Below are 26302 nucleotides of genomic sequence, written 5' to 3'. Positions count from 1 at the left end.
CCAACTTCTCTAGCCTCATGGCTCACCTTCTCTTAGAGTCCAGCCAAATGGTTGTATGTGGTCATGGCTAAGAACACAGATTCTGGACCCAGATTGCTGGATTCAAGCCCAGCTCTGCTAATTACTGGCTGTGTGACCTTGGGCAAGTGGGTTAACCTCTCTGTGCTTTGGCTTGTATCTCTATAAACTGGGGTTAAGGATAGTAAGAGTATTGCCCCCTTGTGAGTGTTGTTTTTAGGATTAAAGAAAGTTAAAACAAGTGCTTTGAGCAGTGCCTGGTACTCCAGGAATAGATGTTGCAGTCTCCTGAAAAGAATCAGTCTCCCCACTCCCCCACCCACTTAGGACAGGCGCAGGAGAGGGTCATGGGCGCAGAGCCACGTTCAAATCTTGCCTCTGCTCTTCTTGGCCGTGTGCTAGTTAATTCACCTGTCTCTGTCTCAGTTTCCTCATTCATGGGTGGGTTTCTGTGAGCACTGAGTGAGTTAACATGTATAAGACTGCTGCCTGGTTTCTGAGAAGCACCTTATTATATCAGGTCTTAGCTGTTTCCCCCATACCTGGGCCCCTCCCCTGGTAGGCTGCTGCCTGTCCTCGGATGTCAGCTCAGCTGTCACTTTCCCATGCTGAACCAGCCTAGTCAGCACCCCTGGACTGGCTCTCGACACCTCCCCTCTCCTGCCAGAGCTCTGATGACGGGCTGCTTCACGTTGATGTGTGTGGTTTAGAGGCCCTTAGGTGCCCCTCCCTAGAGAGTAAGCCCCATGAGGGCAGCTTCCATGTCTGCTCTGCTCACATGTGGGTCCCCAGCACTTTGCATGGCTCTGCAAACAGAGATGCTCGATACCCACTCGTGAGAGGGAAAAAAGTGGCAGAGAGGGTCTGATCTCCATCCCAGCCCTCTTGCTTCCAGCCTCTCCCCACTCTACTGTGGGGGACCCTGCTTGGTCCTGCACTGGGTGCAGGAATGACCTCAGGGCCCCCGAAACTGGAGGTCCTAGGCCTCGTACTAACCCAGTGCCCATCCTGTTTCCTGTCTCCTGAGTCTTAGCTGATCTGGAAGAACTTTCTCACACGAAGGCTGGCAAGTTCACACCGGGACGTGCACCTCTGTCCCCTGAGTTTTCTGGCCTGCAGAGCCTGGAGCAATATCTCTCTGTGATTCTGGTGAAACGGGGAGGCAGCAGCAGCTCATGGCATCTAGAGAGTCCCCTATTTTGTGGCCCTGGTAGTCTATGATCAGACGCCAAGTCCCTTGCACAAAGAGAACGGGGGAGGAAGGAAGAAGACAGTTCCTCAGACTGCCCCGGGGTACCCGCTCCTGGCCTGCAGCACACAGGCTCCCAGAGCAGACAGGGCGAGTCCAGTCTGGGTGGGTGTAGGCTGAGTGTCTCGGTTTCCTCCACTTTGATTTCATCCCACTGAGCTGCCTGCACTCAGAGGCAGGCAGCCACACGCGGGCCCATCCCCTTAACAAACCCCTCTGTTCTGCCTTCTCTGGGATCCAGCCTTTGCTTCTCCCTGGATTGCCCTCCCCTCCCTTCTTTTCTATCTGAATTCTCCCCATCCCAAGGCCGGAGCCCACGTGGGACCACAGGGATGGATCCTCAGGGGGTGGGGGAGGCAGGCCTAAAAGTAAGTAATTTGATTCAAGTGTGGATCAGTGACACTGGACCAGGCCCTGCCTTCAAAGGGCCACCTCAAGTCTCCAGCAGGGCACCAGCCCCATAGCAGCTATGGCGTGGGGTAAGGAGTACGCTCCAGCAGCTGGGATGGAGCACACACTCTGTGCCAGGCATTGTAATCAGATGCTGGCACAGAGCTTTGCCCAGCCTGGTCATTTCAATGGGCAAATCCTTCTTTCAATTTCTCGTTCTTGTGGTCAAAAGGCAGGGCGGCAGACAGGTCCCTCACTCACCCACCCCCTTGTAGGAAGAAGGGGTCTGAGTTTCCCAAGAGGTGGAGGGGTAGGACCAGGTGTCAGCAGCAGTACATGAGGCCAGGCCAGCCTCACTGTGGCAGGTGGGAGGAGGCAGGCCTGGCATCCGCTCAAGAGAGAAGTGGCCTTCATCTGGTCACTAAGAAAAACAGGTCGGCATAGCAGGTGTTTGCCCTTCTGCACATCTGGAGCTCTCTTTCAATTTTCTGGTCTCATCTCATCTTATTCCTCCAGCTGTCCTGTGTGGTCCAGTGATATCTAATAGTATTCCTGTTCTATGGATGAGGAAACCAAGGCCCAGAGGGGCAACACCTCTTGCTTTGCAGTTAGTGGGAATGCTGGGACTAGACCCCAAGGTCCTAAGACTCCCAAAGGTAGCTCCAGTCTGTATCAACACCACATGCTCCATACAGAGCAATGTTTCAGCAGGGGGGGGGGGGGCGAGGGTTGGGGCATGTGCTAACCCCAAATAGAATCCCATTGCAGCCTCCAAGGGCAGGTGGGTTTTCACGGGAGTCATACACTAATATCAAAAATTAATTATTAAATGCTAAAGCTCTTAGCACAGTGCCTAGTATATACAGCTCAATATGGATAGCTATTACTATTACTATTACTCCTATAGCATAAGTCTACCTGGTAAGTACTTCTTGGTTTCCAAGGCACTTCCCACAGCAACACTTGAGAGGTTACTCTTAATCGGTCATGTCCGACTCTTTGTGACCCCGTGGACTGTAGCCCACCAGGCTCCTCTGTCCACGGGATTTTCCAGGCAAGAGTACTGGAGTGGGTTGGCATTCCCTTCTGCAAGAGATCTCCCTGACCCAGGGATCAAACCTGGGTCTCCTGGAAGGTGGCTAATATCCCCATTTTGCAGATTCTCCAGGGGGGAGGTGCCAGGCTCAAGGTCATGACTATTATGGAAATTCAGAGTTCACCTGGCCTCTGCTCTGGGCTCCCTCCCTCAAACCATGACTTGGACCTACCCACGTATTACAGAGGCCCAGGCTGAGCCTGATCCCTTTAAGAGCCCTGGGGCTGGACTCAGGGAGGGAATGGGCCCTAAACCCCACGCCAGACCGGAGCTGCATTCTCTGGGGAGAGCGAGTGGCCACTTGGCATTTTCCCTTTGATACTGATACAGGCATTTTAATAGCTGCAACGATCAGGCAGGTGGTATTTCAGCTCTGGCCATGAGGGGCATTCCAGGAGGCCCTGGCTGCCAACGGGTGAAGCAGGAAGGCTTCTCTGTCCAGGGCGGCTGGGGGTCTACCCCAGGGACTCTGAAAGTTTTACACCTGCCCCAGAGCCTCAGCGTGGGGATTTCAAACCCAGAGTCTCAAACTCAGATGCCTAGGGGGGCCAGGCTAGTGGCCTAAGGCAGTGAGGGTAGCCAGGGGGAGGGTACTGCGGTGGTCAGGATAGCACATGCCCACCTGAAAGGGGCAGCCATCCTCCCATTTACAAGACAGATCAGAAGTCTAGAACTGCATGAGATCTCCTGAGCAACACGTATTTACTGACCACCTCCTATGTGCTGCCGGGCCATGCTGTGGGCACTGAGGACATATTAATGAATGAAGCAGACCAAAATATTCGTGTCCTTGTATAGCTTGTCTTCTAAGGAAAGGGGAAGCAATAAGTAAGCTAAATAAGACAATGACAACAACAACAAAATTGGGAGGATAAAATGAAACAAGGAGGAAGGCTAGCAAACCTATTACAGAAAGGCCTCATGGAGGTCAAGCCAGGAAAGAGGCTAAGAGCCCGGAAGGAGTGGTCCAGGGGAGAGCAGGGAAGACATCCTCCATCAGGGAGTTTTTCTAGGAAAAGAGCTAAGTCGAGTCCATGAGGATTTTCCATTTCTTTTCTTTTTTTCATGATGGGAGGGAGAACAGCATGTTTGCATAAAGATTGTATCAGGGGCGAGCAAACAAGCACTGAATCCCACTGGAAGGCTGTTTTAGCAAATCCGTTTTTATGGGAACACGGCCCTGCTTATTTTGCCTTTCGCCTACACAGTAGAGCTGAGTGGTTGTGACAGAGGTCGTATGGCTTACACAGCCTCAGATATTTAGTAACTGGCCCTTCACAGAAAATGTTTGCTGAGCCCAGGCCCTACCCCCACACCAAGTTCATCCTGTGCCCTGTCCATTCTTTCTCCTGTATACCCCCTTCCCTTCATCCGCCACTCTCTATCAAGCTGCCAGGCCATAAACGGGACCTCCAGTGTCTCTGTTGGATGCGTGACTGACAACCTCCAGAGAGGAACCTCAGCCTCCAACCTTCTCACTGTCCTGGCCTTTCTCAACATGCTGTTGGACCACCCAGATTTGACCACGTGCTTCCTCTGCTTCAGGCCCTTGGTTGGCTGCATTGGGCCAAACCCTTACCCACTCAGCTCTCAAAGTCTGCAACCAGCTGGACCCCACTCAACACATGTCTCCCACGTAAAGTTCAAACTCCTTTGTTGATGGGGACTGTCTTGTTCTCTGTTTTGTAGTCGCACAATTAGTAGAAGCTCCATATATACAGGATGAATTGAACCAAAGTATTGAACCTGGCTTCCCTGGTGGCTCAGTGGTAAAGGGTCTGCCAGGTTCGATCCCTGGCTCGAGAAGATTCCCTGAAAGAGGGCATGGCAACACACTCAAGTACTCTTTCCGACAGAATCCCATGGACAGAGAAGCCTGGAAGGCTGCAGTCCATAGGGTCACACAGAGTCAGACACAACTGAAGCAACTAGGGAGCAGTAGCCACACACACAGGATGAATTGAACCAAAGTACTGAACCTGGCTTCCCTGGTTAGCTCAGCAGCAAAGAATCCTCCTGCCAATGCACGTAGACGTAAGAGACACAGATTTGATCCCTGGGTCAGGAAGACCCCCTGGAGGAGGAAATAGCAACCCCCTCCAGGATTCTTGCCTGGGGATCCCATAGACAGAGGAGGCTGGTGGGCTACAGTCCATGGGGTCGCAAAGAGTCCAACATGACTTCGTGACTAAACAGCAACCACACCACAACATTGAACTTGAAGGTGGAGGACCTGGACTTTAATCCCTCTGTGGCTTACCTGTTCAAAGCAATCCCCTTTTCTCTCTGAGTCTCAGTTTCCTTTATTATTAAATGGGGCTGTTTGTGGCCTGCCTTGCTGGAGGGCGTGGATATGACCCTGGTCAAGGCAGCTCCTTCACCTGAGAGTGGTTCCTAGAGAGGGGCTGAGCTCTCGGCAGCCACTGTATCCCACAGCCAAGGATGAGCCTGACCGTGAGAGCTGGATGGCTCACCACAGCGTCTGTACTAGCTCTGGAGTCTTATGGCTGTCAAGAAGCTGTGGGAATGTCACGAATCTGTGTCCTTCTAAATTTCAATTCCTTTGCCAACACCCCAATGCCTTTCCCACCACATTCTTATCCTTCCTTCCTTGCCCGAGTCACTCCTGCCACACTGTCCCTTCTCCTCTTCCTTGAAAACTCCACATGCAGCCCTGTCTCTGAGCCTTCACTTCTGCTGTTCCTTCTGCCTGGAACACACTTCCTCCAGATCGCTCCCTGACTCATTTTCTTACTTCAGCCAGTTCTCTCTTCTCAAACGTGCCCTGCACAGAGAGAACTTCTCTGACCCCTGAGTTTACAATGCCACCTTCTGTCACTCTCTGTCTCCTTACCCTAGTTTACTTTTCTCTATAGCACTTATCACCGCCTGGGTTATATATTCATCTGCTTCTCTGTTCATCGTCTCCTTCACTGGAAGGTGAACCCAGGAGGGCAGGGCTTCCTGTCCACCTTGGGCTGCACGCTCCATCTCCAGCGTCCAACCTGTGCTTGGCATCTTGCAGTTTGAATGAGAGACAGCCCTAATGGTTGCAACCTATAGCCAAAATGCTGCACACTCAGGCAATGGCTTGTTAGCCATTGACCAGCTCCTTCATTTAACAGAGTTGGGTCACACACCCACTTGTGTGCCACGCACAGCCACAGATAAGCCCCTTGGAGAGCCTACAGGTTGTTGGTGGGAAGGGATGTGGAAGTGGGTATGCACAGTCCCTTCCTGGAAAGTGGTGCTAGTGAGCTGGGTTCAGAGCTGGGCATCACAGGGCCTTCCGCCAGACCTCATTCTGGGATGTCCTCAATTTGCCCAGTGGCCACTCGTGCCCACCTCAGTATTCATCTACCCAGTATTTGTGTGCCAGCCTCTCTTTCTAAGTGAGGGGCTCCCCTTAGGGCTGTTCCTCCCTTCCTCCTCCTATATGCTTTGACTTCCTGTCCTCTTCTGCCCTCCCCTTCAACACGGCATATCTATCCCTACCCCAAAACACACACGCACACACACACACACACACACACACACACACGGTGACTGAGCTCCCTTTGCCAGGGGAATTTGTATACATCAGCATGTAGTAGACTTTGCATCAAAAGGCCTGAGTTCTCATCCCATATCCACCACATACCAGTCCAAGTTCAAGTCACTCAGTCTCTCTGAGCCTACTTTCCTTCATCAAGAAATGTGGTCACTATTTGGCTTCCCTGGTGGATCAGAAGGTAAAGAATCCGCCTGCAATGCAGGAGACCTGGGTTTAATCCCTGAGTTGCCAAGATCCCTTGGAGAAGGGCATGGCAACCCACTCCAGTGTTCTTGCCTGGAGAATCCCATGGACAGAGGAGCCTGACAGGCTATATTCCATAGTGTTGCAAAGTCGGACATGATTGAAGCAACTTAGCATGCACACTGAGTTTGATTATGAAAACTAGATGTGATTCCCTGTGTGAAAGCACCCAGCTCAGTGCCAGTACACAGCGGGGGCTCAGTAGATATTAGTTTGACGGGAAGATTTCCTGACCTTCTGTCTCCACTGCCAAACTAGAGATGACACCAAATCCTACAACACTTTCCAGGTGACTTCCTTTACCCTCACCCTGAGTGGGAGAGCTACACAACGGTGAGGAGGCAGGTGCTGGGGAAACACTTATGAGGAGTCAGCTGGCATCATAACTGGTCAGCGCATTGGAGTGGGACCCACAGCGCACAGGACAGTCAGTCACAGCCAGCCACGCAGCAGAGGCCCCGTGTGGCTAGATCTTCCAGTTTGTTCAAAAGAAGTTAGAAATGCGGACTTTCATGTGAAATCAGCCTCTTCAAAAGACTGGTGACAAATTCATTGAAAAAAAAAATCACTGTGGAACCAAATAAAATATATCTAGGGGCCAATTTGACTCTGGGGCTACTGGCTTCTAACTGCAGTCCTAGCTTCAGAGAAACAGGCCCAGATCTCAGCCTTCCTCCACCATGGTTTTGACCAGATTAGCCTCCTCTCTGAGGCCAGGTCCCTTACCTGTAAAAGGAATGTAATTATTATTGTTCAGTTGCTAAGTTGTCTCTGACTCTTTGCAACCCTGTGGATTGTAGCCCTTCAGGCTCCTCTGTCCTGTACTATCACCCAGAGTTGCTCAAATTCATGTCCACTGAGTTGGTGATGCTATCTAAACATCTCATCCTCTGCCACCCTCTTCTCCTTTTGTCTTCAATCTTTTCTAGCATCAGGGTCTTTTCTAGTGAGTTGACTCTTCACATCAGGTGGCCAAAGTTTTGGAGCTCCAGTTTCAGCATCAGTCCTTTCAACAAATATTCAGGGTTGGTTTTCTTTAGGATTGACTGGGTTGATCTCCTTGCTATCCAAGGGACTGTCAAGAGTCTTCTCCAGCACCACAGTTCGAAAGCACCGATTTTTCAGCACACGGCCTTCCTTACTGTCCAACTCTCACATCTGTACATGACTACTGGAAAAACCATAGCTTTGACTATACAGACCTTTGTCAGGAAAGTGATTTCTCTGCTTTTTAATATGCTGTCTAGGTTTCTCATAGCATTGCTTCCAAGGAGCAAGTGTCTTTTAATTTCATGGCTGCAGTCACCACCCACAGTGATTCTGGAGCCCAAGAAAATAAAATCTGTCACTGCTTCCACTTCTTCCCCTTCTATTTGCCATGAAAGTGTCATCATAGCTAACACTGATTGATGCCTCCTGGGGATCAGGCACCTTTCTTTCTATGCACCAACCTCTTTGATCCTCTCAGTAACCTATGAGGTTGGAACTGTTAACAGCTCAGGGTCTGAGAAAGGCCAGGAATCCAGCAGTCTGGCCCCAGAGCATACCTGTTAACCTCTGGCTTCCCCTCCAACTCCCTCCCTTGGTGGGGGTGAGGATGCGGGTGCTCAGCACCTGCCCTTTCCAGGTGTCTGGACTGGCAGCTGTGTATGTGTCATCCACTCATCTCCACGGAAATGGCAGCTCCTTGGGCAGGCATCTCAGTCTGCTTGTTGCCACATCTTTGGTGCCTTCCAGATTGGCTGAAGGGTAAGGAAGCTGATGAGGAAGGGGTCTGATGGAGGGACAGTGGTCCTGCCTGTGTCTGGCTCTGTGAGTGACACCAGGAGAACAGAGGTCACTGTCCCTGCCTCCAGGATGCAGAGACACTCAGAACTAGACAGGAAACAATTAGCAGAAAGCCGAGAAGCGCAGGTTGCTGTGCTCACGAGTGTCGGGTGCAGGGAGGCCAAACTGCTTTATCGGGTCTTGTGCTCAAGTTAATTTTCTTCAGAGCTCTCCAAAGACATCAGACCCTGAGGTGACTGAAATGGGACCTCTCCATCTGCTTCTTATTACCCAGATGCCTGGTGGCCAGTGTTTGATCCAGGATGGGTGCCCCTGTTAAACCCCCTGTCCCCCATCCCCCTCACTAGCCCCCTACCCTACCCTCAGTCCCTAGTGGCTTTCCAGGGCTTGGCATTTACGACCCCCAGTGACCCCTCTTCTCTGTCTCCTTGTGCAGAAATGGAAGCTCCACTCACGGAGGCGCCGGGAGACCCTGAAGACATCCCCAGGATGTCACTGCCCGCCAGGTAAGGAGCCCCATGCAGGGGTGACAAGGCCAGGGACACATACCAGAGGCCCTCTCAGTGCCCAGCCCACACTCTGTTCAGAGCGTCGCTTTTCATTTGGGAAGATGGGAATGAGAGTCTGTGATGTTCGCCTTCCATGTTCCCATTGATTGGCCCCCGATCCCCATCCATCATTCATTGACTTATTCAAGCTTTCATTTATTCCTCAACTCTTCTATGGGTCAGATACTGTGCATGCCAGGCTGTGAGATCATATATGATAATGAAAATGGCAAATTGTGCAACGTCGCACAGAGTTGAAAGAAGCCCCTGAGAAAAGGGACCTGGCTCCTCTGATTCACCTGCGCCCGATAGAATCAGTTCAAAAGCACTTATTCCCAAATGAATGAATTACCCCGTGATTGAAAAACTTCGCCTGTCCCACCTAGGTTGCTTAGGGGGCTGCGTGTTCACTATCTGGTATCTAGGCTACATACACACACACACACACACACACTTACCAACAAGGTTGAGGTTGCTGGGTGATGTGGTGTGATCAAGCTAACCAATCTAATATGAATTCCAAGTCATGGTCCCTGAAGACTTTTCCAGGTTGCCCACCACTGTTGTTAAGCTGCGAGAATGACAGATGGGCAAGTTTCAATATCCCCAGGAGTAACTTGAATGGGCAGCACCCCTTCAGGGGTGAGGGAGGAAGCTCCAAACAAGGGTGTGTGAGGCAGGTGACACTTGCAAGGAACTGCAGAGGGTTCACCCCGCTCCAGGTCTCTGCTGGCTCAGAGGCAGGCCCCTAGAAGCCCACTGTAGCAGGACACTCCCTGGGGGCTCTGGCGGGCCCTCCGCTGGACACAGGGGCTGAGGAGCCGGCACTCAGGGTCCCCAAGCCAGGGAGGGCCGCCAACAGATGCTGAGCTTGTGGGAAATGGAGGGACCACATCTGCTGGCGGGTGAGTGGGCTGAGTCACAGCTGGGAGTCACAGTTCAGGTGCCACGGGAGCTGGTGAGGCTGTGACGGGCTTCAGCTGGCCTCAGTCAGAAGAGGGTCGTCTGGGTTAATTAAAAGGGTGTCCAGGAGCCCTGGGAAACTCCTTCCCTCCCTTGGGGCCCTGAAGATTGAGCCCTGGGATCTGGGATAGCTTTTGGGAAGAGAATGCCAAGATTAATGAGATGAGGTGAAGGTGAGGCTATGTTGACGGGGCCTGGGCAGAGCGGCTGTGTGCATCGGGGTTTCTGAGGCAGCCCATATTTCAGATCACGGTGTCTGTTGTCCTCATAATTCCTGGTCAGTTGCAGTCGTTCTTGCTTGAAGTACAGAAAGCTGGTGAAGGGCAGGAGATTTGGAGCCAGGGAACATAGAGGTTTGGAATCCAGCTCTGACATTTACCAGCTGTGTGATCTTCAAGGGAGTTATTAACTTTTCTCTGCTCCGATGGTCTTGTCTGAGAAATGTGGGTAATACTCACCTTGCAGGCATGTGGCGGAGGTTCAGAGAGTTCCGTGGAGAGTACTTAGCACTTTCCTGATTCCTAGTTAGCACTACTAGTATTTTTTTTTTCTGCTCAATTCCTCTAGCACTTTAAAGAACACTGAAATCCTTATCAGACACTGTGTCCTGGTGTCAGAGGCACATTTACAGGCAGAAAGAGGCTTGGCTGTTTCCCTTCCCTGCCTGATAGGATTTCTCATATCCTGCCTGCCATCAAAGTGGGGACCTAACCAACAGGGATCCATGAAGTGCTCGGGAGAGTCCGGCTCAGGTGGTCCTGGGAAGCTGGGAGCTAGGAAGGGATGCCACAGGAGGGAGGAAGAATCTAGAAGACTGCTGCTTCAGCTCTTGGGTGGTGAGGAGAAAGCCGTAACACAGCACGAGTGGCTCGGGGATTCTGGGGGCGAGGAAGAGCGTATGCAGGTCCCTGTGGGAAGGGTCTCCAGCAGGGACTGATTTGGCCAGGAAGTGGGAGGAGAGTGAGCAGGGACACCTTCAAGCGGTGTCCTGGGTGTTGGGAAAGTCCCTAGAGGGCAGTTTGGCCCAAAGTACAGATCAGAGCCAGGTGGGCAACACCAGGAGCATTTGAAGGCCCCGAACTGAGGCAAAATCAGGAGAGCAAGGTATGTCCCCAGCTTTTCGGAAAGTCAGTAGAGAAGGATGTGAGGGCTGTGTAGAGGTGTCTCAGACAGGAGAAGTGTAGAATGCAGTGCATCTCCTGGGACAGGCTGGACCCCACTCAGTCCCCGGACCTGTCCTCCTGCCCGACCTGAGGCTTCTCGCCCCGTGGTAAAGGTATCTCCTCTGCACACAAGCCTGGGCCACGTGGCCAACCTGTGCTGAGCAATACTAGTCACTGCCCCTGCCCCTCACTGGGCAGCCAGGCTGTGCCAGGCACAGTATTGAACACTTGACGTTGACAGATGACCTTCCCCAGAACACTGGAAGCTGGCGCAATGGAGTTCTGGCATTCTGAAATGTCTGCAGTTCCCATGGTCAGTGGAATACCACTCTCATCTTTGTACCTGAATCATGCCTCTCCGACTATTTCCTTAGGGTCAGAGTTTATAAACCACTTTATGAACCACTTACAGTCTCCTGATACTTGCAGATGAGGACTTACGTAATTGTCACGTGTCACATACATCTTCACTTTTTTTTTGCCAGTATCTAATATTGTGCTCCACATGTAGTAAATGCTCAGTAAATATTAACTAAATTATTATCAATTATCATTCCTGGATGATTAGATTCTTTCTGGTGTTCTCCATCTGACCTCGGGTTGGTCTCTGACAACTTGTCTGCTCCGAGACCCCTTGGTGTCTTGCTTGATGCTGAAATCACTTGCTGTTAGGACACGACAAACAAGCACACACTCCCTCTGCCCACTGTGGCCACAAGATTTGGCCCCAGACCTGTGCCTGCCCTCGGTTTGCCTCTGTGGCCAGCAGGGCCGAGGCTGGAGCCCTGTGGTGGGTGTGTTCTTCCTTGTGGCAGCCTCGGGCCCCTGGGCGGCATCCAGAGAGGGCTTGGGACACACAATCGTGGGCAGAAAACCCACCTCTTTCCCTTCCTACTCTGACCTGGCCAGCATCCTCCCAGGATCCTCCCTGTCCCAAAATAGCCATCTATTGCCTGAGATCTGGCCGCATCCTGCTTCTGGGCTGCATGTACTGTTTGCCCGGGGAGTGATGGGCCTGCAGCCTGGGACGGGATGCCAGAGGTCGAGCCTTATTAGAAAGGTCACAGTGGCCAGAAGTTCAGAGGAATCGGTGTGGGCCATTTGCAAAGCATATTGCCTGGTGGGACAGGAGGAGGGTCTCAGGAACAGATATAAAGGCCGTGGGACTTCCTGGGCCACTTGAGAAGAATACACAGCTCAGGCAAACTCCCCTTTATCTGTCCCTGTTCTCAGTAACAAACCAGGAGCAGGACAATGTAGGCTCCAGTCAGCAAGGAAGCAGCTACTTGAGACCCGCCACGCTGGGGCTGGGCGGGGCGGGCAGCGGGTGGGACAATCCACGGTCACACACACACTCAGAGGGAGCTGTGACCAGATGAGCCTCTGGATCAGATCACTTCACAGGCTGGGCCTCATCTCTAAGGCTCAGAGTAGGTCAGAGTCACATGTTGACCACCAGACTGAGAGGTCTGCACTTTAAGAGCAGGGGCAAGTGGGTGATATGATCAGGTTTGGGCATTCACGCCATCACCAGCACTGGCCCAGGGGATGGATGGTGGAGAGAGAAGTTGCCTTCAGCCAGGATGGTGGGAGGCGCCATGGCCACCTTGTGGTTTAGAATTGCAAACAAGAGGTGTGCATGAAGTGGGGATCCCAGAGGAGCCTGGGGCTCTGGGAAGACTCCATTGAGGAGGTGGTGCTGGAAGGTGGCTGTAAAGAACAAGAAGCAGGTGTGAGGGTACATAGAGTATAAACTCAGCTGCCACCATAACTGAAGACACCCTCCCCCACTCCCCCACCAAATACAGAGATTTCAACAAGGCAGAGGAGGGTGACTCTTCCCTAGCAGCCAGGGGATGGTGGAGCAGGCTGGAAGGCTGGCCTCCCATCTTTATCATGTGGCTTCTGTCTCTGGGCTGCTGGCACTGCTTTGTTCTCACCATCAAATGGCCATTGTGAAAGGGCAGGGGCCCAGGGGAGTATATGCCCAAACCCTTAAAGGCAAGACTTGGGGAAATAGTCAAAATCGCATCACTTCCCTTTATATCTCATTGGCCAACACTTAGCACATGGTTACCTTCTGGTCCAGGGGAGGCTGGGCAGTGTTTTATGCTGGGCGGCTGTGTGCCCAGACACAGATTTATTGTTATGGGAGAGCATGTCCTGGGGAAGCACTAATAGTCTGCACAGAGGGCATTCCAGGCTGAGTCACGACATGGACAAAGGCTCAAGGAGTGAGAAAAAGACATGTCTGTTTAGAAATGGCAAGCAGTTGAGGGAAGCCAGAGCATAGAAGTAGTGATGGGAAACACAGGTGGAAAAAGACAACAGAGAGACAGGCTGAGGCATTCTGGCTCTCTCTGTTCAATGAGAGGCAAACGATTGTCATCCTGAGGGTGGTAGTTGATTGGTAATGTCTCCCTGCAAGTGCTGAGTTAGATCCCGAGGCTGCATCCAGGCCCAGCAGAAAGTGCGGCAGTCATTTAATGATGTCTGCTATGGGTATAGGAGTGGTAGGCAGTGAGGCCTGTGTCCTGGCTTTGTTACCCACAGAGAGTAAGATGTAGTGTCAGAGAAGGTTTGGGGACATGGTGATGTGACCTGATCCAATTCATATTCTGGAGCCCAAACTAGCAAGGATGTGGAAGGCAGAGAAACCCCTCCCAGAAACACAGTCTGTGATTCTGTGGACAGAACTTTATTTTCTCATGTGCTGCTATTTGTGTTGAGGTTGAAACTGCCTCTCAGGCTTGGTTATTTTCCATAGGTGCTGAGGGCTGGTATCTGCATGTCCTGAAGTCTTTCCTTTGTCTCGCCTGGCCCTGTCTGTCCTGGCACCAGATTTCACCTACAAGAGCCGCATGGTGTTAACAAGATCAGAGCTATGACCAGAGCTTCTATCCCAAACTGGACTGCAGTAGAGCAGATCCATCACCTCCTGCCCGTTTCTTTTCAGTTCTCCTTAGTTCAGACTTGGCTAACCCAGAAATGGGAGAATTCAGACCAAAATATTCCTTGCTGCCATTGGTGAAAAACAGGATTAACGAGCTGATGGTTATTTTAAGGAGAACATTTAAACTAAAGAAATACTATTGTCAGAAAGTCTGCTTCACATGTCAATCACTGATGGTTAATTCTGAGTCATTTTGGCTATTCTTTAAAACATCCCTAAGGACCGGTCTGGGAAGAGACCCCCCACCCCTATTCAGTTCAGGCTCTCCCTTGTTCTGCTTTCACACGCTGTGTCAGCTTTGTTCTCCCCACCCCCGTCCCACCTCCTCCTCCTGACTTTGCAGGTTTGACCTTCCACTCAGGCTCCAACTCCTTGTGGCAACATCAATGCCCCCTGTCCTGTGCCCTCTGCACTCCATCGGTGGCTGGGTTCTGCCATCTCCACTCCTCTGCTCAGAAAGTATTTGTGGCTCCCGAGTGCTTATAAACCGGAGAAGGCAATGGCACCCCACTCCAGTGTTCTTGCCTGGAGAATCCCAGGGACGGAGGAGCCTGGTGGGCTGCCATCTACGGGGTCGCACAGAGTCGGACACGACTGAAGCGACTTAGCAGCAGCAGCAGCAGTGCTTATAAACAGCCCCCACTCCAATGGAAAGTCCACATTATCTCTCTAGCCTAGTCTCTGATCAACATCCCACCGTGCTGTCCTCTTTTGTGCAGAAAAATTGGGCTGTTCACCTGCCCTGCCTGTATACCAGTGTTGCTCATGCTGCCTCTATAACTGTGTTCTACTTGATGATCTTGTCACCCCTCCAGACCTGCTACAGTATCCCCACAGTTCCTTCCATCTTTCTCTCCCACCCTAGTTCTGCTATTAAGTTACAATGTTAACATATTGCCTGGTGTGTGCTCAATGTATAATCCAGGCAAAACCACCTACTGGGACAAGTCATTTGTCTTCCAATGAGAAGTGGAAACAGACCAAGAGGTGTACACCTGTGAAGGTTTCTCCTTGGCCATGAGCGTCAGTGATTTGATTTAGATCCTACAGGTGCAATCCTCAGTGTGAGGCACTTACACAGTGAGAGGAGCCTTTGTGGGTTTCCAGCCAGGGAGAACCTTCCCTGCCTATGAATGCCACCAGGCAGCCTCCTTGATATCTCCCTCTGGATGTGTTCCAGGCCACCCATCCTTAAAAGGCACACAGCTGAAGCCAGTGTCTTTTCCTCACACCTGGCCCTTTCCCAGTATTCTGATCCTGTGGAAGCGCTGTCAGCACACCTAGGCCAGAAGTTGGGTGCCAACCCGAACACTACCTTTTCCTTCCCATCCCCTAGATCACTAAGTCTCAGGTTACCACCCTGCCAATCCCTCCACCTCCACTACCACCATCATCAGCCTGCTGCCATCTCTCACCTGACTTGCTGCAATAGCCCCTAACAGGCCTCCTCCAATACCCTTCCACCCAGAAGTCAGCAAGTGTGACCCGAAGGGCTGCAGCCTGCCAGGCTCCTCTGTCCATGGGGATTCTCCAGGCAAGAATACTGGAGTGGATTGCCATGCCCTCCTCCAGGGGATCTTCCCAACCCAGGGATCGAACCCAGGTCTCCCGCATTGCAGGTGGATTCTTTATCACCTGAACCACCAGGGAAGCTTGAAGTCAGCATGGTCTTTTTTTAAACTTAATGCATCACCCTACAGCTTCCCTGGTAGCTCAGGTTCAATATCTGAACCCCTGGAGGTCAGGAAGATCCGCTGGAGAAGGAAGTGGCAACCCACTCCAGTGTTCTTGCCTGGAGAGTCCCATGGACAGAGCAGCCTAGCAGGCTACAGTCCATGGGGCCGCAAAAGAGCTGGGCACAGCTTAGCAACTAAACAACAACAAGGCTTTAACTAGGCTTAACCTTCAGCACTTTCAGTCCCTTCCAGTATAAAGGCCCAAACCCCTAATGTGACCTGCCCACCCCCTAAGTCTCCCCTCCTGCCGGTCTTCCAGCAGGCTCCCTCGTGACACCCAGCTGCCACTCCTCTGATGGCATTTGGATGGAGGGGCTGTAGATGAAGGGAGGTGCAGTCAAGCCAGAGCAGGGATGCTGTGCTTTAGCTATCAGACAACTAGTTCAATAAAGCCTGGACGCTGGGCTTCAGACAAAGGCACGTCCTGGAGCCTTTGTGTCCTCTTTCAGCTCCAGCTTGTCCCAGAAGAGGGCTGGCTGTGGCCTTGGAAAGGGCACCTGGCCTCAAGGAAGCCCCCAGCCCTCGTGGGAAGGGGAGGGTCAGGGAACAGGCTTGGGAAGGGCCAAACAGCCGGGATCCAGGTGCTGCCCTCTAAGAAAACACTGCCCCCCCAACTGCCCGGGCCCTCTGGAAGCGCTTCCCCTCTCAAGGCCGACAGCGGGAGGTTTAGAGCTGCCCAGGGAATTCTCTAAAGTTAATTTCTTCCCCATTTCCTCTCGAAAGCACTCCCAGACCCCCAGGCCGCCTGGAGGATGCTGATAATGTGTTTCTTCTAGATGGGCTCTGATAACGCCCACCCGGGTGGTCGCGGAGATTTGTAGAGAAATAAAAATAAGGAAATGGGGGTTCCGGACAGGCAGTGTGCTGCGCCCAGAAGGGCCCTGGACTGGGAACAGGTCCCAGACCCTGAGGGCTCCGAGAAGGCCACTGCCCTGTCTCTGGGCCTCAGTTACCTCATTTGTGAAGAGAGGGGGACACCTGTGAAGAACAATTTAACCATATCTGGTCCAGTGCAGAGAGCTGCCCCCCTCTTGCCACACCTGAGAGAAACACTCACACGTGCGTACGAGAGGAAAAGGGGTCCACCTCAGCACTGTGTGTGTCACTGACCAAAGGGAAAGAAAACCTAAAAATTTGTCAGTAGCAGAGCGGAGACTCGTTGTGGGGTACTGAATAGTGGTACAGTTAAGTCCCGTACATACGAGTGAGTTATGTCCTAAGAGCACGTTCCTAAGCCCAGTTTGTTTGTAAGTGCAACCAAGTTAGCTTAGGTACCCAACTAACACAATCGGCTATACAGTACTGTACTATAATAGGTTTATAATACTTTTCACACAAATTATACATGAAAAACACAAAAAATAAAGCATTAAAAATTTTTATAGTACACTACCTTGAAAAGTATGTAGTGCAATACAATAGCTGGCATACAGGGGCTGGCATCAAGTGAACAGGCTGCCTGTGGGCCACATCAGCAAGGGGACATTGGCCCACTGAGGGTAAACAGGGACCTCATTTCGTCCAGGGTTGGGTAAGTGCCTGACAGAGGCATAAGCATCACATTTGGAAAGTGAAGGGGTAGGAGTGAGGCTTTTGAAGAGACGAATCAGGAAAGGCTTCCTGGAAGAAGTGGCATGTGAGGCAGGCCTCGCAAGACCAGTGAGATGTCAGTAAATGAAAACCTTTATAAGAACATTGCGAGTGACAATGTGTAGAGACAATGTTTCCCACTGTGGAAAGGGAAGAATAATCTAGAATGACTATAGCAACCTCATGTGGAGGGATGGAGGAAGAGAAAAGGATGGGAAGTCAGGATGAGGGAGATGGGCTATGGAGGGAGTTGGCTGACATGCTGAAGATGCGTGGTAGGTTTCTCAGAAAGGGTGTGACATGAGCCAGCTGAGCGCAGCTGCAAGGGGAGGAGAGTTAGTGTTAAGGAGCCAGGAAGAGGCAACACCAATCCTGCTAAGAGAAGACACAGAACATCAGGAGGTACAGGCTGAGAGGTGGTGAGACTGCAGAGGTAAAATGGCCATTGTAGGCTACTGGTTAGGTGTGGGCAAAGCAGGGGTCAAGGCCATGCTGAAGTTGTGAGCCCGGGTAACCAGTGACAATCCTGGCATGTATTTCTGCTAACAGATGGCATTATACCTCAAGCTTAGGACAGTATAACTTATATTCCCACCAAGCATTTTGAGCTGTAGAGCTGTGGTTATCCCTAGTTCAATGATGAGGAGACAGGATCAGAGATGTTCAGAGACTGTCCAAGGTCTACAGCTAGAAGACAGAGTCCAAGGCTTCCGATGCCGGCCCATTTGCCCTCAGGGACAAGGCAGAACAGAAGGGAGTAGGGTGGAGAGGAAAGAGGTAGGGCTCTATTTTGCTTTTTGGTTTTTTATTTTTTGGCCACTCCATGAAGCATGTGGGATCTTAGTTCCCTGACCGGGGATTGAACCCTGTACCCTCGGCAGTGGAAGCACAGAGTTTCAACCACTGCCAGGGAAGTCCAGGGCTCTATTCTGGACAAGCTGGCCAGGGGTGGGGTTGGGGGTGAGGATGCAGGATGTCTCTGCGTAAGTGCTAAAGTCCTGGGAGGGCTCCTCCCCGGGGGTGGGAGGAGGAAGCTCTGATTCTGTGACCTTACCTGTACCGGCAGCCGTCTGGCCGTTAAGGCCACTGCTCAGGGCAGAGAGGGCAAGGGTGCACCTTGCTGGAGACTTTGTGCCCTGGGAGTTGTCGCCTCTCCCAGGGCGAGCTCTGACCCCACGTCTGCCAGGGATACGGGGCTCCCTGCCCCCTACACAGTGGAGGGTCCTCCTCTGCCCGCTCTGTCCTGGAGGACCCCTTTACAAATGAGAAGACGGGGCCCAAAGAGGTTATGTCATGTGACCAAGGAAGCTTCCAAAGCAGCGGTACTGAAGGAATGCTGGTGCTGCTCTGCCGGAAAGGAGAAGTCAATGGGAAGGGCCGTGGCCCGCGTAAGAGACTAGCAGGTCAGACACCCTTGACACATGGACGCAGCCCTCAGCTCTTCCTGGAGCCACCCAGCCGCCCACTCCCTGGCTGGTGCCCCCACTTCTTCTCAGCCCCGCCAGCCTCTTAGCTACTCCCCGGCAGATTCCTGTCCACCGTCAAGGCAGCTTGGATGGTCTCTGACAGCAGCTGGTCTGACTGCCCGCTTCATACCTTTCACACCTCACTCCATCCTCCCAGCCTCTCTCTGAGGTTAAGACCTTCACATGACCACATTTCCAGATGAGGACTCTAAAGCTCAGAGCACATCTCTCAAGGATACCGGGCTAAGAAGTGGCAGGGTTGTAACCTGAAACAAACTGTCAGAAGTTATGTCCTGACGGACTTCCTCCAGCCACCAGAGTACTTCCTGGGAGCAAACTGAGGACTTGGTAATGGCCATAATTCTTGTCCAGGGCAGTAGTATTGGATAAGGCTGGAGGACATAAATTAATAATGATAGCAACAACGTGTATCAAGGGCTTACTCTGTGCCAGGCACTGGTATAAGCTCTTCATCACATTATCTCATTTAATCCTCATAATTACTTTACCTGGCGGTTCCTATTATCTCCCCACACAGTGGAGGGTCCTCCTCTGCCCGCTCTGTCCTGGAGGACCCCTTTACAAATGAGAAGACGGGGCCCAAAGAGGTTATGTCATGTGACCAAGGTCGCGGAACTAGCATGTGCTGGCGCCAGAATTATTTTAACCTAAGAAGTCTAGGGTCTTCCCAAGTGGTCCAGTAGTTAATAATCCACCTTCCAATGCAGGGTTGCAGCTTTGATCCCTGGTTGGGGAGCTGCTGCTGCTGCTGCTAAGTCACTTCAGTCATGTCCGACTCTGTGCAACCCCATAGACGGCAGCCCACCAGGCTCCCCTGTCCCTGGGATTCTCCAGGCAAGAACACTGGAGTGGGTTGCCATTTCCGGCTCCAATGTATGAAAGTGAAAAGTGAAAAGGAAGTTGCTCAGTCGTGTCTGACTCTTAGCGACCCCATGGACTGCAGCCCACGAGGCTTCTCCGTCCATGGGACTTTTAAGGCAAGAGTACTGGAGTGGGTTGCCACTAAGATACTGCAAAAAAACAAAACCAAAAAACCCCCCAAAAACCCAGAAGCAGTGTTATAACAAATTCAATCAAGACTTTTAAAATGGTCCACATCTATATACATATATCTTAAAAAAAGTCTGACTCCAAACAAACCAGAACAGTGTCAGAAGGCAGACTTGCTCTGCCTCCCTGTCTCCGTCACTTTCACTCCGTCACTCAACAAACTGATGCCATGCTCTGTCCTCAGGAGGCTCAAAGGAGCTCAGGTGAAGCGAGTCCAGGTAAAGGGAAGAACAGGCAAAGCAGTGGCTGCTGCAGAGTCCAAGAGCTCCAGTAAGGGTGGGCCTACTGGAGATAGTGGCAGATAGTGGCAGATGGGTCCCCTGCATGGGGCAGTCCAACTGCAGTCTTGGGGTCACCTCTGTGAGGTGAGCCACAAGCAAGGCAGGGACCAACACTGTTGACGATGGCCTGCACAGCTGGCATTTGTCCTAAGTCACTAACCCTGGGGGTTAGAAGAGAGCCAGTAGCCCAGCTGCACTGGGCTCCTTGGTGAGGAGAAGGAGAGGCCCCCAGATCCGCCTGAGGGGGTGAGGCAGAGGTTGGTGGGGGTAGGGCAGGCAGAGGAGGGAAGGAGAAAAGGATCCCCAAAGAGTCTGACCCTCCAGTAGCTGAGTGGCAGCAAGACTGCCCTGGGCCTGCCTGCTCATTCTTTCCAGCTCACTTGACCAACTCCTTGCAGCCCAGCGCTTCTTCTCGCCCACCCCCACCCCCCCCCCCCAGCCTTTGCCGTCCGCTTGTGTATGGCAGACATGGCGCGCAAGGCAACGGGGAAGTGTCCCCAGTGGGCAGAGGTGCAGTGAGAGGAGCTGGGTCCATGCCTGTGTCACCGCATTCCTTGGCACGAGAACACCTCCGCCCAGTGGAGACCCTGGGCAGGGCGGGAGGTGGGGTTTGTGGGGGGTCAAGCACCAGCAGGGAGCTCCAGCAGAGGGGTCTGCCACTTCAGCCAGCCCAAGTAGGGGAGGAAATCCGTGAACCCTGGCGTGGAGATGCAGGCGCGCACCCAGCAGGTGCGGGTGGCTGAGTGGATGCCAGCTCCCCACATAGCTATAGGCGCTGTCACAGGGTAGCCGGGCACATGGCCAGGGAGGCCTGGGCCTCCGGGGGCAGCGTGGACAGGGCAGGGGGCAGTGGGCTCCTGGCATGGTGGCCTGGAGGAGGCTCCCCTGGCCGTACCTCCAGACTCCCTCCTGGACACCTAGGGGTGCCCCAGGGCTTTGGGGCCCAGAATGTCCCCTTCATCACCCTTCAGACTTAAAAGCTGGTGTCAGCCCTCCTGGAATGAGACTTTCCTCTCTCTCGGGTGCTCGTGAGTTTGCACACTTTGGCCGCAGGGACATTCCTGTGGCTTCACCCATTCAGCGCACCAGCGTTGGTTCTGATTGGCGGGTCTCCATGTGGCTCTAGCTCCCAGTACCTGACTGCATCACCCCCTGCTCTGCTCTTTGCTGACTGGAACTTGGAGGTGTTGACAGGAGCATGATGTTCTGTTTTTACCTCAGGGAGTGGGGACGAGGAAGGGGCAGATGACTCACTGGACTGAATGTACACTGACTCTGGGAAACAACACTGGCAGTTCACCGAGATACTTTTTTTTAATCTATATCATGTTATTCTTTTGAAGTCATGTGCTCTTGCTCTGGAAAGTCTGTTCAACTCTAGAAGAATCTGGCTCCCAACTCTTACAATTATAATCCTGGCTTCTGCCAAGTGCCCCCCAGCTTAGCTGAGGAAGGAGCGGGAAGGCAAGCTGTGTATTCAGAGAGGAGAGTGAGGAGCCTTTAAGGTGTGGGGAGAGATCAGCCTTAACCCTGGATCCTGACCAGGTGCGGAGGGATGGAAGAGGGCACGTCTCCTCCTTACAGTGGCCAGATCCAGACCGCGACATCAAATGGACATCAGAGGCTGCCTTGAGGGGGAGGCAGGGGCCAGCCCTTTCTTTGAAGGGAAGCTTCTGAGCAATCCAAACTTTGTGTGCACGCTCAGTCATGAGCGCTCTGTGAAACCCCATGGATTCTAGCCCAGCAGGCTCCTCTGTCCATGGGATTATCTCAGCAAGAATACTGGAATGGGTTGCCATACCCTGGTCCAGGGGATCTTTCCAACCCAGAGGTCGAACCTGAGTCTCTTGCAGCTCTCGCATTGGCAGGCAGGTCCTTTATTTACCTGTCACGTAAACATAGGAGCAGAGCCCCGCAGGTGGGATTGGGGTGTCCTACTGGTGACCCCTCCAGATACCTGGATACTCTAGAAGCAGGATACAGAATACGTCCTCCAATCTGCTTATTTTTAGAATTGCGAAAAATGAGGCCCTAAGAGGAAAAAAGGAACTTGCCTCAACCTGCAGTTAGATGGGCACGGCGAGGTTCTCAGTGTCTTGTCCTCCAAGTGCCTCCTCCAGTGGCACTCCTGGGGCCACAGGAAGGGTGGACTTTTACGGAAACCAAGGCAAGGCAGAGGAATGTAAAATAGCCCAGTGGCCAGCATTGGCCAACACTGTGATGCATCCTGAGGCCAGGAGCTCCCACCAAGATGGGCAGCTGGTTCCGGATCCATCTGTCCATTTGACAGCCTGTCCTTCCTGCCAGAATAAATGGTGATGTCATGTCCCTAAAGCTGATTGGTCCCTGAAGCCACCACCCCCCGCACGACTATTTCCAGGGATGAAGTCAGCTCCAGTCTTCTCGACTCCTCCCCCGGGCATGTCTCCCTCACCCTTCTTGCTTCTGCGGTGGACGGTAAGTCCTTTGAGAGTTAGACATCAGCCTTGACTCTCACTTCTTCCCCATCCTGTCTGCCCAGCCCCCAGTAGGGTGGACTCCCAGGGCAGTAGGATCATGTTTCTGTAGAACAACAGACTCAAAGATTCTGAAGAAAGAAAGAAGGAAGATACAGAGAAGGAATGTTATTTTTATTGTCCAAAGGAAGCTCAGGCTTGGGGCCCATTTCTGATGCTCATTCTAACAGCTGTAGTAGGGCTAGCTGCTACCCACAGCGTTTGCCCACCACAACATCCCCTGTGATATAAGTCACTCTCTTAGTCTTGGGAAGCTCCAAGGTCCCCCAGCCCTTCTGTATTCCCACACGATCTGGTCTTTGTCATCCACCAGCACAGGAGACCAGGGCCCTGTGGACTGGCTACCCTTAGGCACTCCATCCACTAAGTCCTGGGCAGGCAGGGTGTGTTCCTACTCCAGGGCATCCAATCAGCCCCTTCCTCATCTTGCAAGGGCCACCTGTCTTGCTCTTGTCCCTCCCTGACTTGTGTCAGAGCTGGACAGGCCAAGACAGGTTTTAGTTTGAACTTTGGCTTTCTAGACAGAGTCTAAAACACAGAGCAAGAGGCTTCTTCAGCCATGTGTGGAGGCATCTGGCAGGATTGTCTGCTGGCTGAGTTCTAGGATTTGACTGTGTTACAATGGGCAAGTGACCTAACCTCTCTGAGCCTCAGCTTTCTCATCTGTAAAATGGGGATAATGACAGCATCTATCTCATTGTACTGTTGTGGGCACTGAGAAGATGTATGTAAATCTTTTGGTACAGTGCCTGGCACAGGGAGATGCCTACTACATGCTGCTCTCCAGCTCTCCTGAAGCCCCACCTGGGACTCTTTTGACTGCCCACATTGCCTCTGAAACACCACTACCCTGAGACCAGTCCTTCCAAAGGGATATGTTTGAACATCTGTCTGTTAGCCGTAGCAAATACAGAAATCTCCACTGAGGCCCTGCTATATGCAGAGCACCAGGCATTTAGGTAGATACAACCTTCATAAAGGCTTCAGATCTGCCCTGAGTCCTAGCTTTCATGCAGTGATGTGGCCCTGGCTCTCTGGTTCTCAGTTCTTGAATCTGTGAAATGGAGCTGTGACAGTCTCACTGCATTGCTCAGTGAGTTCCTGTGTATGCAGCTCCTTTGAAAGCTCTAAAGCAAATTTCCATTTGCTGCAAACGTACCAGTTGTTATTTTGTAATTTACACAAAGATGAAGAAGACCCTCCTTATCCCTCCCCTTCTAGAAGCTCCTCTCCTGATTGGGACCTGAGCAGTATCCACAGGAAACATTTCACTATTTATATGTTGTGATGTGTACATGCCAGCTGTGGCATTTAGAGAGTGTGGTGGGCTTAGAAGCCTCTCCCAGGCAGGTGACCCCTTCACTCATTCATTTTCAGGGGCAGATACTGTGCTAGACTCTAGGGGTATAAAGGTCAAATTAACTGACCAGCCTTGCCCTCTTGGGGCTTCCAGTCTAGTAGAGAATGTAAGCATGAAAGTGAAAGTGAAGTCACTCAGTCGTGTCCGACTCTTTGCGACCCCGTGGACTGTAGCCCACCAGGCTCCTCTGTCCATGGGATTCTCCAGGTAAAAGAGCTCCCCTACTGGTCCAGTGGTTGAAACTCTGTACTTCCAAAGCAGGAGTGCAGGTTTGATCCCTGATTGGGGAACTAAGATCCCACATGCCTTGAGATATAGCCAAAGAAAATCTTTATTTTTTTTTTAAGAAATAAATGAGAAAAAAATCCATTGATCATTATGATGAAATTGAATCAAAAGCATATATTCTATGGAGCCTGGTAGTGGTGGAGCAGTGGTATCTGTGTTTGGTGGTGGCCAGGGAAGGCTTCTATGAGAAGGTGACCTATGAGCTGACAAAAGGGACCCAGTCTTGTGAAGAGTTAACATGATCCAGAACTTGAGAACTGCTTAGATAAACCTGGCATCGAACAGAGCACCAGAAAAGTGTCTACTAAATTATTTGGGCTTCCCTGGTGGCTCATGTGGTAAAGAATCTGCCTGCAATGCAGGAGAGCCAGGTTAGAACCCTGGATCAGGAAGACCCCCAACTGATTCATTAATTAGTTCAGAGGATGGGGTGTGAGCATTCCAGTCAGTAGGGATGGCATGTACAAAGGCCCTGAGGTAAAAATGAGCTCAGCGTGTCTGAAGAAGAGAAAGGGTGGAGCCACCTGGTGGAGTGAGTGATAAGTAGAGAGGTCGTGCCTCCTGAAGGGCACAGCTCTGGCCTGTGGGGTTTGTAAATTTCATCCCTGGTGAACCAAAAGTTTCAAAAGAGGGAGTCACACATTTCACGTACAATTCACATTCCTCTTGGCTCTGGTAGAGAATGGATTATAGAGGCAGGGAGCAGAGGTAGGGAGAGAAGAGCCTACTGTGGGTGTCCAGGTGAGAGGTGGTGGTAACAGAGGCTATAGGGAAAGAGGAGAGGCCTGGGCTGTGTTTTGGAGGTGACATAGGCAGGCCTTGCTGGTGGGCTGTCTGCATTGAGGGGAGACGGAGAAGCAAGGCAGGACTCACAGCTTTTCAGCTGGAGCATTGGGTTGTGCGGGGCAAGGGGCTGGAGCATGGCTGAAGCCCTAAGTGCCGGGTTCCTGGAGACACAGCAGCAGACCTGGAGGAAGAGACTGGAGGGACAGTCAGTGGCATTGAAGGCGCCGGCTACTTAAGGATCTTATCATTTACACACCCCCAGCTGTGGCATCTGTTGAGTGGAGTGAGGAGTTGGTTAAATGGCCTGCTTTCACTTCCAGTTCATCAGTTCATGCCTGGGTTTATCAGGTGCAGAGAGGGGCCTGGGTTTGGGAGGAGGGAGAGACGGGCCTGTCTGTATAGTTGTGGAACACAGCTTGTTGGCTGGTGTGATGCAAAGGGCCCCCAGAGTAAAGATGTCCTGAGTTCCCCTTCCCACCACACGGCTCCCGGCGCACTTCCTTCTCCACTGACTCCTGCTTGGCTAGGATGAGGGGCCCCCTTTGAAACTTGAGCGAGGTAAATTTAGGACAAATTCAGGAAGTGCTGCTTCTCACAGTAACTCGGGAGCTCAGGGACCGGTTACCCCTAGAGGTGCTCCAGGCTGGGAATGTCACAGGATCCCAAAGGGATCCAGGGGAAAGACAAAATACAGAGCCCTGAAAGGCTCTGGAGAGGAAACCTGGGATCTGAGTGACCTTTAAGTTGACGTCATGGAGGAAACCAGTCCCGCGAGGCTTGTGCTGGCAACGGAGTCGGGAACCTTCCTCATCTAGCTCCGAACCCCCCGGGCCCCAGAGCTGGAGGGACCCCACACTCTGCCCTACTCAGCCCTCTCCTTTTACCCAGGAGGACAGTCCTCTGTCTTCCCTGCCGGAAACCCCACAGTGGCACGAGTGCCTTCATGTCAGAGTCCACTTGGCCCCATCTGGTTCATCTCGTCCCCCTGCCCGCCTTGCAGTCTCACGAGGGCTCTCCCCCATCCCTTCCTCTGCCCTCTGCTGAGAACACTCTTTCTTCATCTTTGCTTGTTAACTCTCTCTTACCCTTCGGATTGGACCTTACTTATAATTCTGATCCAGCGAGTCCTCCCTGGTTCCCAGCCCCTCTCCCACCAAATGCCTCTGCTAAAAGCTTCCTCACAGCCTGCTGCTGGTCTTCCAAGCATACCCTTATCCCACAGTGTCATCATGGCCTTTTTAAAT

At 52.2% G+C, this 26302-nt stretch overlaps 1 protein-coding gene across 6 annotated transcripts in view; it reads left to right on the top strand.

Moving 5' to 3' along the window:
• COL13A1 (collagen type XIII alpha 1 chain) overlaps positions 1-26302 on the top strand; it is a 150404-nt gene that overhangs the window by 11116 nt on the left and 112986 nt on the right. For all 6 annotated transcript variants that reach the window (XM_040242194.1, XM_040242198.1, XM_040242195.1 and 3 more), the window contains exon 2: positions 8774-8843. In XM_040242194.1, coding sequence (XP_040098128.1) covers positions 8774-8843 — 70 coding nt within the window. The remainder of the gene's footprint in view (positions 1-8773; positions 8844-26302) is intronic.

The sequence above is a fragment of the Oryx dammah genome, unplaced genomic scaffold (genome assembly GCF_014754425.2).
Source record: "Oryx dammah isolate SB20612 unplaced genomic scaffold, SCBI_Odam_1.1 HiC_scaffold_6, whole genome shotgun sequence".
In the NCBI taxonomy this organism is placed as follows: Eukaryota; Metazoa; Chordata; class Mammalia; order Artiodactyla; family Bovidae; genus Oryx; species Oryx dammah.
This window is presented reverse-complemented; position numbering and strand designations above follow the sequence as displayed.